An 11,712-nucleotide genomic window follows, 5' to 3' on the forward strand; every position below is an offset into this window, starting at 1 on the left:
ACGTGCTAATTGTTGGAACTTTTGCATGTTGATTGAGACGTCAGAACCTATTGGAATCCGGTAGAGACACTTCGAGATCTTGAAGGATTTTGCAAATCTGGAAGTACACGTGGACACGGTAAACGGAGCAAACAAGAGGTAGGGATGTGGTTAGATGCTGCATAGAAATACCGCAAGCTGAAGTTGCGCAGTAGGTAGCAAAATTGAGCTGAGTGGACCAGAGGCTGAAGGGGTGGCTTTGCCATGTATTTAACACCGCCTCGGAGTGGCACTCGTAGTCGACAAAGATATTAGGAAATTTCACCATAAACGAGGACCCCTTCGCGTCAATCACGATGTCTTGCATTGAGAGATCTTCACCCTTAAGTCTTTCGAGATAGCGCCCATGCGTAGGGGCATACTTTGCCTTTGGATTATACGAGTAAATACTCATCTTTTCTTTTAAGAAACATGAAGCAACTGTATGTCACAGATATAGAGAACCCTACGATATTTGAGGACTACCTAGGCCAGGACACGAGGATAGCTCTGAAGTCGATCAGCATTCGACCTACGTGGCTGCAGTAACAACGAGTTTACCATCCGTAAATAAATTTCCAACGTTCTGAATGATACGGAAACAGTAGAGGTACTTATTTTTTTATATTTTAGCTAACGTTTTTAAAATGGTAATGTATTGCTTCTCCACAATAACTTTTCCAGTAGTGAGTTGTTTCTTATATTTTTTGATGTGAAAAATTTACAAAAAAAAAGACAAAAATAATACCCCGAACTTTATCCTATCCATTAATATATAGGCAAAGAAACTCGTCTAAAATTTTAAGTACAAGAATTTTGTTCTCCAAAATATAGGTAGATAGAAAATTATGCAGTTCCAAACTTGTTCCCTGGTCTCTTGCGTTTAGCCGACAATTAATGACAAGACTAAAACGCACTGGGAATGAGGTTAATGAAGCGCTCGAGAACACGTTTATTAATATTCCAGATTGTTAGATTTTTATGAGAACGTCATAACTAAATTGAAAGAAACAGCATCATCTAACATTTTTGCGCCGCATTAAATATGGTGGTCCTTACATTATCTGTGACGCGTCGATTTTTACCGAGGCATTGATTTAAGAGTTTACTGAAGATATTTTGAAATTGTGCATAGTCAGCGGAAAAGATGTCAAACAGATTGGAATTTTGTTAACTTATTCTTTCTTTCTTTTCGCTGTAAAAATTTAAAAGGACTTAAGGACTGTACTGTGCTTTTTCAAACGCCCACTGTCTTTCGAACGCCTGTCGCCAATAAACACTCCCCAAGTATGGAAAATTTCAATAAACGCCCGATCCTTAATGAACGCCCCTTCTTCAGTCAAAGAGGCTTTTGTTAGATATTCTTCTGATTCAAAAAATTTATTTGTGTTGAAATTTTGATAAAAATATAGGTATGTCAAAACATGAACATTCGAACACACAATCTTACAGTCTAAGTTTCGTTCCGCATTTTACACACTTTTTTATACTGTTGCATAGGATAAGTGTGTAAAATGCGGAACCGAACTTAGACCGTAAAACCGTGTATTTCCTAGTTTTTTAATAAACATCTAGTTTTTATCTAACGCCCATCTACAATAAACCGCCCCTAAAAATTTTAAAAATTAAATATACGCCCGACGCCTTTGTTAGAGAAATTACGGTAATTACGGTACAGCGTACTAATCGCCATTTAGCTTTTTAGTTCATTGAAATCCGTTCTGATGATTACAGTGTCATTTTTACGGAATTTCCAGTACAGTATCTACGAATAATCAAACTTGTCTATCGAGATTAATTGTTGAACACAAAGCAATAATAACAGATAAATTGGAAACAATAGATGCAATCTTGTCAGTGGGTGGAGCGGATCACATGCGATGCTAAAATGTTAAGTATTTCGAAATTCTGAGAGGGGAATCGCGTGGTATAGTATTCTTCGTATTGTTGAATTTTGAATGTTGAATCGCAAAAATGTCCAAAATACGAAGATCACCGTTAAGTTTGTTTTTATTAAGTTACTTTCTAAAAACTAAACCATTCTATTGGTTTTTGTTTTTTGGCACGACAATTGGGAGGAGGAGTCGATGTCCCACACAAATGTGATTAGTCAATTTGCGTCAAACCATGACAAAAGTATGCTCGTAAAAAGCGAATATTTCGACAGCGGAAAAGCAGATCATAACATATTAAGATTTAATGGAAACCATTATATTGGAGCCGTTCAGGCTCCAAACACTTAGGAAAATATTGTCTATCAAAAGGCCGGGGGAGTGGCCTTCAAATTGAGGTCCTCGTTGCTAAGCATACATATTTAATCGTCTGAAATGTTCTAGAATAAAATTGAAAGACCAGTCTTTGAGAATTAAACAGAATTTTTAATGAGGGAAAGCCTTTTATGCCTGCGACATGAACTTTTTAGGTGTTCAGGTATTTAGCACTCCAATACGCCTTGACTGTTTTTCAAACTGTTTATCTTTTCAAACAAATAACAGAGTGGGAATAAAAATATGTATACGATTTAAAAAAGAGGACGCCATTATTAATTTTTAATACTTATATAAACACATTTTAAAGTATTTCTTTTACCACTGGTAAATGGTTCGCTAAATTCTTGCAATAGAACTTAATAAACGAAGATACATGAATTTCATGGATTGGATGTGTTTAACACTAGCCTACAAGATAAACCATTTTCCAAAGAAAACATATTCTACATTCATTCTTAGCAATTTCTGTAAGAAATTTTGTATCTCCCCCTGTCGTAAATCGTATTTATGCGTGCGTTTAGCTTTTTTGATTCCAAAGTTATTATCAGTTAAAATATTTTAAATATAACGTTCTCGTTAATGCTACTTAATGAGATAACAATAGATCATTCATTTTAGTGACATATCATGACAGCCTTATTCTCATTAATTACAATTTATTTTCCACTTGTCAACAACCAGCTAACAATGACGTTAAAACTTAATTAAACTTGTCTCCATCCTATATATAACTTTTTTTCTAATGAGAACCACCATATGTCGTTCTGAAAATTGACCACATTCATTGATTTCTAAAGAGGTTTTTTTTGTTACTTTACGTGCTCCAAATAAAGCAGTTATCAAATATTCATTGACGAAAGTTACTTTAGGTAGGACATTCGTGAAATTTGTCAAGAAATAAGAAAAGAAAATTTAGTTAGTAATTCATGAATGCAGCGTGATTCAAATTAATAAATACCTAATATTAGTAAAAGAAATTGGAAAAAGGTGCGGGAAGGTTAAATGTTCAGAAATATGTTTTTATGTTGTAAAAATGATCCATATCGTTGTGGATATGTTTTATTTCATAACGTTTCTATTATTAGGGGACTTAGGGGGGGAGGGGGGTTTGGGATGAAAATACTGATCAACAACACGCAGACGTGACTGACCGAGTTCAGTCGCCTTTTGTAAAATGCAATTTTGCGACAAAGAAATTGATGTCATCTCAGAAGTGCAGTATCATGTGATAAGGAGAGTATTTGTTCATTCTTCAAAGTCTCCACCGTTTTTTGAAAGTAAGTTACGACACAGAAGTGATGTTATCAGGTTGTTTACAGAGTGAGTGCGATTGCTATCAAGTTGAGTTACAAGTCGTTAAAATAGGCGTCTAATTCCCATTGTATCAGAATAACTTCTAATACTTCCGTGTAATCACCAACCTGATGTGTTTCACTGCGTTTCTGCATCGATATTTGTGTAATCACCAGCCTTGTTTAAAGCATTTTGAATATTCACGTATTTAAAACGTTTGCATGATTCGGACACTTCTAGAGATGCCGAAAGAAAAACACCAAATAGAGGCGCAGACAAGTTTTAGATATTCCACATTCTTTTTTAATGAATAACCACGCCTTCTTTCAAACATATTATTAATTACACCGTTTTCATTTAAAAAATAACGGTTTCTAGCCCCTCCAATTCTGACATACTCCGGCCTACTTGAGTCTCAATTAACTCTTACAGGGTTTTTAGAAATGTCTAGCTGCATTTCCTCTTTCATCTTATTTAAAGGGACAAAGAGATGAAACCATTCACACGTAATTTAGCTGCCACCATAAAATCCTGAAAAATACACGAAGCTGTATTAAAATCTAGTGAATCCCAAAAATCAGCTTAAGCATGACCCTTTAGAGAAGCCTTCTAAAAAAGAGCAACCTCGCCCCTAGAGTTTTTTGTCTCTTTTTAGCCCTTAAGGTCAACATGTGCTGAAAACGATTTAAGTGTTCTATTAAATGCTTATTTTCTACGGTTGATTCTGTTATTGTTTCTATTTCTGTAATATATTTGATTATAATGTCATTTTTAAAATTCATAAACAGCTAGTCTATCAAGTCAAAAAAAGGATGGCCCATCGATCAAGAAAAAATGCTCTGATTGGAGACATTTTAAGTAGTTAAGTGGCAACCATTTCCTCTGTATGTCGATCAGATAAATACCAATCTTAAATTTGTGGTTCAATCCAATTGCTATTTTTTTTCATTGACATAACTGGACGTTTAAAAATTACCATCCCTAATTTTTCATGTCTCTTTGTGCGATTAAGTTAACCATCTTGTTTTCAACCAACATAACTGTGTGACATCTCTTCTGCAACATTATAATTTAATTGAACATTTTTATGTCATGCTATTTGACAAATTAGATTAAGTGTATTTTAGCTTGACAGATCTTGTCGCCTAAGAATCCTGTTTACAATAAGCTATACTTCAAAACCTTGTATTGCCAGGGATTTGGTTCCTTTTTTGGCATTTTAAGTTTACTAATCTTTTATAAAAAACTTTAACCACGCCAGAGTGGCGTGATGTCATTAATCTCAGCCGTGCATGACAAAAACTACAGAAATTAGCAAATGTTCGAAGTTGGTTAAAACAAAGTTCATTCTCGTCCTCAGCTCGTTGAGATAAACAAGTGATGGATAGCTACAAGTCATTTCTATATAATTAACCATTGTTTAATTTTTTTTTATATTTTGACAGATTGGTTTTAAAGACAACGTTTGTCCTTTCTAGTATACCAAGGATTAGAACTTACAAATTTTGAAATAAATACTCTGGAGTGACAACAGAACGGAGGGAAGGCACAACAGCATGATTTTTTTCTAAGAAAACTTTTAGAAAAAGTTTAGAATTTGAATAACGTTTTAGCCAACCTGAAAGCCTTTAATTCCAAATATTTTTAAGAGACCCCTGAAGTCAGTATTTAAAAAAAAAAAACAATTCTTCGTACTTGTCAAATTTTAATTCTTTTTTCAAGAAACTTACTGTATATAAAGGTTACAAAATCTTGACATAAAAAAAAGTTACCAAAAACCCATATTATATTTTCTTCAAGTTTATGAAAACCATAAACAAGAGTCAAAGTATGGTTTTTACGTAAAACTTTGAAACATTTTAAACTTAAACAATGAAGATAAAAAATATCTGGCATCGTATAATTTAAAATCTTCCAAACCCATCACAAAATTCTTTTTGCAATCTATCATGTTTAGGAGAATGCTAGCATATACACTGCTTAAAACTGAAAGAGCAGGAAAAGAAACGCTTTAAGAGACTATAAAATCCACCAGGCTATACACACGGACTCATTCAACTAATGGATTTGCCTGCTCATTGAAAAAAATGGTGACAAAACACGAATATATATTCATGATGTCGACAATATGAGCACAAAATGACATAATTTTAGGTTTCTTAATGATCTGCTAATTCTTAACTTTGAGCGAGTAATACATGCTGTATTTCCTAACACACATGCGCATGCACGTGGTATTTTCTTCTTGTAACGATCTAAAAAAAGATTAAAAAAACACAGTCAAGATGCCGAAAAAACCTGAAATTATTCTATAAATGCTTATATTAAAGAGCTATTACATAAACGAGGTGTTACCTTGGAACCGTTAGATCTACATCTAAGCAGTATGGAATTAAAAACGCGTTCAATAGGTGGTAATAAATCATGGACGTAGATGATTAAAAGTGATATTATCTCTATATCACGAGCAGTTAGGAGCTAAATGGCACAGCATTAATGTCGATTACTGTCAATACAAGCACATATAGTATATATATATCATATTTGATTGACATGGTTGTTATACACTTCCCTTTATCAACTTTAAGATGAGCATTCTCGTAATTTCCTGGCACCTACAGTGGAGGAAATCTTCTAGTAAAGATGTTTTATTTTATCCACTCGAAATCAAGAATTTAGATTGCTTTTGTCATGCAATTGAACCCTGTTTATCCCTATGCTTTTTCGGTAAAAAAGTTACTAGCTACTTAAGATATAAATATTTTGTTGTTTTCTCATTCTGTTTTTCTACTGACTCATCAAAAATATTATTAGCACATTACCACAAAACTATTTTCTTTTCTCTCTTTCAGCGATTGCTAAATTCTGTTAAATACCACAATTTTTTATCATATTTGACAATTTATAATATAAATGATCCAGTTGTAGATTTTGCTGTTTGACAATTTACATAAAATGACATAGATCAAATAATGACTAACTCGCTTACATGATGTTTTAATATGATGAACTGCGTATGACTTGCTCCCTACTGTTTCTCTATCTCTCGCGTCATCAGGGAAATCCATATATGTTCCATCTCAGTAGTTTTTATCCTTATATGTTTTCACTTCATATTTATTATATATCATTTTTACTTAATCTATTTTATTTATTTTTTACTAACTAAATTTTTACTATTTTTATCTGTGTTTATCCTGATCTTATCCTGTATGGAAATATTCAGAAAATAAAATAAAAAAATAAAGTGCCAACCACGGAAATTAAAATAGGCATTTTTCACACAGAGCCAGCGAAACCATGGAGAGTGGTAATGGATGTGGGAAATTATGGAACAACAATAACAACAACTAATCTGGTACTTTTTAATTCCCACGGTGACCCTTCACTTCAAATATCGATTTTCTGGCCCTGAAACTTCAACAAACAACGAGTTCTGTGTGTAGCCATCTTTTTTTTCAACTTCGTTTTTAGATCCTTTTCATAAGAGAAAGAGACCTACTTGAAATAAGTTGGAATGTGATAAGGAGACCCTAAATTTTTTAACTGCCTATTTCTAGACAAGGTGCCAGATTTATATTGGTGACAGATTCATAGTGTGACGTCATAATAATAAGAAATCGTGCATTTTTCTTCGTACAGAGAGTTTTCTTTATAACTTGTTAAATATGTTCAATTAACTCGTGGTTTGTTGTTATAATTTGTGCGAAAAAAAAATATTTTTTAAAATTACTTTCGAATTTGTTTAACTAATAATAATGATAACTAACGTAGATATATTGAATTTTAGTTTGTTCGAAAGAACTAGCTCCAATACAATCATATACAACGTAGTTTCCTTATCTACTCCAAAACGTTTTTCACTGTGGGGGCATGTATTCCTGACTTACTTTTTTTGGGTCAACTTTTGTAATGTGAATAGTTGAAATTTGTTAGGAAATTTGTAAATTAAAAATAGCCGTACTTATACTGACCGGCCCACCTTCGTCCCTAGGGTTTTTTGCCTTTTTGTTATAAGGGAACACGGCGAAAAATATTTTTTACAATTTTAGCCGTATGAAAAACACCTATTTTCCTTTATTTTTACGCATCATTGCTCAATGCCCGAAAGATAGGGCGTTGAAAGGAACAACAAGTATATAGTTTTGTCCACAAGTTTATGAGAAAACGAGCTGCGTTTTCTTTTGGTGATTTGAAATGACATTTTAAGCACACTACGCAAAAAGGGCTTGGGTACTAGCAATACAAAGAAGCTTAGGGCCCTTGATTAATTTACGATCTGGTCTTTTAAAGAGGTCTTTTCCGATACATAATTTCTTTTAGGAGATAAACTGCGGATTAATAGAATATCACATTTAGTATAGACAGTTTTCTTTAAAACTTTTCTTAATCGTATCTTTGTATTGGTAGTCTAGTGTAAATGACCACAGACTTTCTAAACAGATAAGATTAAAACGATTAAAAAGAAAGTAGATTAGGAATATCAGATCTTGCCTACAAAACAGGTGCAGCAGCAGATGACGTCATTCGTAAACAAGATCATTCAGTGAGGGCGGCAAAAATGGTACCCTGAGCTTCATTATCCAATATCGCGTATATTACAAAATCACTTTGTGATTTTCTTTCCGCAGTACTTTCTTTAATCATAAAAAAATTTAATTTTTAAAAATTAAGAAAATTGTAAGGATGAACATATGAAATTGGTTTCGAATTTCTTAAATTGATTTTTTTCTAGTTTCATCTTGCATTTCAAGCGCATTTCGTGATGAAGCCTCTAATGATTTTGGCGCGAAACCACCTCAAAAATAAACACGATAAACAAAAGGCGTTGACTTTATCAAAATAATTTCAATAGTTTACAGTATTTTAACTTTTAATTAGAAAACTTTTTTTTCCTTGTCACGTAAAAACACATCGTAAATATTTGATTTCTCGCTTATATCTCAAAAAAATTTTTTCTTCATGGCTAGCTCTCCTTGGTGAAAAAAAGATGTTTTTTTTTAACAAGTCTCTTTGAAAACGCCGTGTTAAATTTTCACGTCAAAACTGCAAACTCGGCGAAGTTCTGACAAATTGCAACTTAAAGCCCGCTTCACACTTGCAGACAACAAGTTTTGTAATCATCAAATCAAAATGGACGTCATTTGAAAGAAGAGAAGAAAATTCTTTTTTAATTTGTTGACACTTGTGTTTTAATATTTTTCAATTAACATCATCATAATATCTACAACCCATATACACATATACAATTAGCGGCTCTTGTATAACTCAGAAGAAGAAAAGAAAGTGTTAAGTGCATTGTTCACCTTCGTTGACGGCATGTCTTAGTTGTTGCACCGAATGTATTTACAATCAAAGAAGGCGACAACGCGCATTATCACCTTAACGTTAAAATATCGTTATCCATTTGAGGATACAGGCATGGCTTCTAATTAAGAATATACACGCTAAAAATTCATATAAAAATTCCTATGATAATAAATTATTATTTCTGTTGTTTCTAATAATGAAAAACGCTATGCGGTGGAGGGACGTAACCATGTCCGGGTCTGCTGTATGGCGAATATCGTACAGGACTGGAAGCTGGTCCGTATGAATACCCTGGTAAGGTGGGTCGAGGACTGGCTTTGCGTTGTCCACATGGGCAGCCATGTACAGTGCAGGGGTTTGTTGAAGGCGGTGGTTGGATGTTGGAGGGCATGCTTTGTGGTGTGGTTGCATGCCCATCACACTTTGCTTTGTGCTGTTGTAAGTTCGTATGAGTTCGCAAATGTTGGAACAACTCTTCTGAAGTTGTAAATCCGTTTCCACAATGCTTACCATCGGAAACCCAGTTGCAAACAAAAGGTTTCGGATTTGACGATGCTTTTGCGTACGAGTCAAACGTCGAGTTTGTTGTTGGTAGGTGTGGTAGTGGTGGAGGAGGGAAAGATTTATGCGGGCCTCCTCCATGGGTACACTGATGTATTAAAGCGGGATGAAGGAAATTTTGAATATTAGTATGCGATGGAGGAACTTTAGAACAGTTTGTACAGGTCGGATCACGACAAGTTATCATTGGTTGCAACTGCGGCTTATAATGCGACGCGTATAATGAAGGTAGGGCAGCTGGATAGTTACATTTAGGTTCCGTTCTCGTTTGGGTACATGAGAAACACGTACACTGCGTCCCCTGCGACTGTCGATTTATGGCAGGCATGTCTGAGTGAGGTCCCATTTTTTTACACTGTACGCACTCACTGTGATTGTGATGCGGCGAAAGCATGGATGTTTTGTGTGGTAAGTGCGGTAACGGTGGAGAAGCGGAATGGCATGGTAACGGGTAGTAGTCCTTACTGTCTCTGTGAGGATAAAAACGAGCTCTTTCAGATTCGCTCATTGAGACAGTCGTGTTAAGTTTACTGTGGACTGTGCTACTCATAGATAACTGCTTCGATAATATCGGACTAGCATTCGACCTTAGTGCCGGAGGAGAACTTCGTCTGTTTGCTGGTTTTGTGTCCATTTTATAAGGTTTAAACGACGATTTGTGCTCTTCTTCACCGCTGCTTAACGAGTTAAAAATAGCAGATGTAGCTTTGATGTCTTTTTTTTCGTTATCAGGTTTCCCAATGCTACTACAAGTCGCTGCCAACAATGCCAGTGGCGATGCTTTCGTTTCTGAACTCTAAAAAAGAAAGAAAAATTCATTCATACTGATATCACATCATAGATCGTGCCACGAAAAGAAAAAGCTTACACTGGTTTTTAAACTTTGCGTTTGTTGTCAAAATGAAATCGCAAACTGGGACTGAAATATTAATTTCATCTACATGAACTAGGAATATGAATGATTGATAGGTGTCAACAGAAAGTATAAACCTTGTAAATATTTTGAGTTATTATTATCCCAAATAAATTGAATGGAAAAAAATAATGATTAACAGAGTATAAAAGCAAGTTTTTTTCCTATCTCCTTTATGCTTCCATCTTTAAACTTTTTTTAACTGCGTCGAAGCTAAACTCGAAATGTTTTGTTTTTCATGTTTTTTTTCCAAAGAAGTACACATAAAGAAAAAACACCAAAAAGAACAAGAAGAAGTATATCTTACCGTCAAATGAGGCTGTAAGTAAGCCATATGAATAGGTAGACGCTGTTGAGCAATCATTTCGTGACAATTCTTTATCTTAAGTTTATCTTCTGCTTGTGTGTAAAAATCTGAGGTCACCAATGGTCTTTCTTCTCCAATAGTCATCGCGAAACTGAACTTACTCGCTCTGTTCAGCGCGAATTAATTTCGATCTATGATCAAAGATTCCGACGCAGACTAAGATATACAATGCCATGCGCCACAACTCATAAGCTGTCAATCACTCAAACCTTATAGAAAACCGATAACCAATCAAAACATTCATTGAATAAAATTCTTCAATTGGATTGGTTCTTATTAAAACAATAGTCTGTCAATAATAATGATTAGAGTAGGATTGTGATAATTTACACCCTGAAGAGCGATAGAGAAGGCGGGATATAATTAACTTACAAGTCGCCAAATGTTTAGTCCTCAGACAGAACATCAATAATAAAATGACAGTTAATGTCAATCAAAGTACGTCATTACAACATTGGATGAAATGTTGCCGAAATAAGTTCTGACCACAAAAGACAGAACCAAACAGGCTAATCAACGAACAAATAAAAATATATATGTACTAGAAATTTTTTTTTTATTTGTAAAAAACTCACGTGTGATTTTTATCTTTTTATTTTGTTTTAAATAAATAAAGATATAGAAAAAAGTATTAAAAAACCTTTCATGTCTCTTTTTACTTGATACGCACGAAAACTTCTGTTTATATTCATTTTAAACATAAAACACATTTTATATGTGATATAAAAAATATTTGCGGCAGCTATTCAATTCGGTTTTCTTTCATGCGTTTTTTTGTTTTACTTTTAAAGTGTGAGTGAGTAAGTTCTATTACAAGTTGCAGTTGTCAATCACTTTAGATCGGTTATTCAAAAATGAAAAACTCTTGATAAACATGTTGTGTTATTCCCACAGACATCATCAATTAAGCATGTCATTTTAACAAGAATTTATATTAAACAGTTGAGGTGTGCGTTCTCAAGAAGTTGAGAGGCGAAACA

The 11,712-nt window shown here is 34.1% G+C and overlaps 1 protein-coding gene across 1 annotated transcript; it reads right to left on the reverse strand.

The window, feature by feature from the left end:
* Positions 1-8,987: 8,987 nt before the first annotated feature.
* LOC130657013 (zinc finger protein 703-like) lies at positions 8,988-11,011 on the reverse strand. Its single transcript, XM_057459962.1, has 2 exons — positions 10,673-11,011; positions 8,988-10,248 (listed from the first exon to the last, which is right to left on the reverse strand). Exons 1-2 carry the CDS (start codon positions 10,814-10,816, stop codon positions 9,082-9,084), a joined length of 1,311 nt encoding a protein of 436 aa, XP_057315945.1. The 5' UTR covers positions 10,817-11,011; the 3' UTR covers positions 8,988-9,081.
* Positions 11,012-11,712: the final 701 nt, after the last annotated feature.

The sequence above is a fragment of the Hydractinia symbiolongicarpus genome, chromosome 9 (genome assembly GCF_029227915.1).
Source record: "Hydractinia symbiolongicarpus strain clone_291-10 chromosome 9, HSymV2.1, whole genome shotgun sequence".
NCBI classification, from domain to species: Eukaryota; Metazoa; Cnidaria; class Hydrozoa; order Anthoathecata; family Hydractiniidae; genus Hydractinia; species Hydractinia symbiolongicarpus.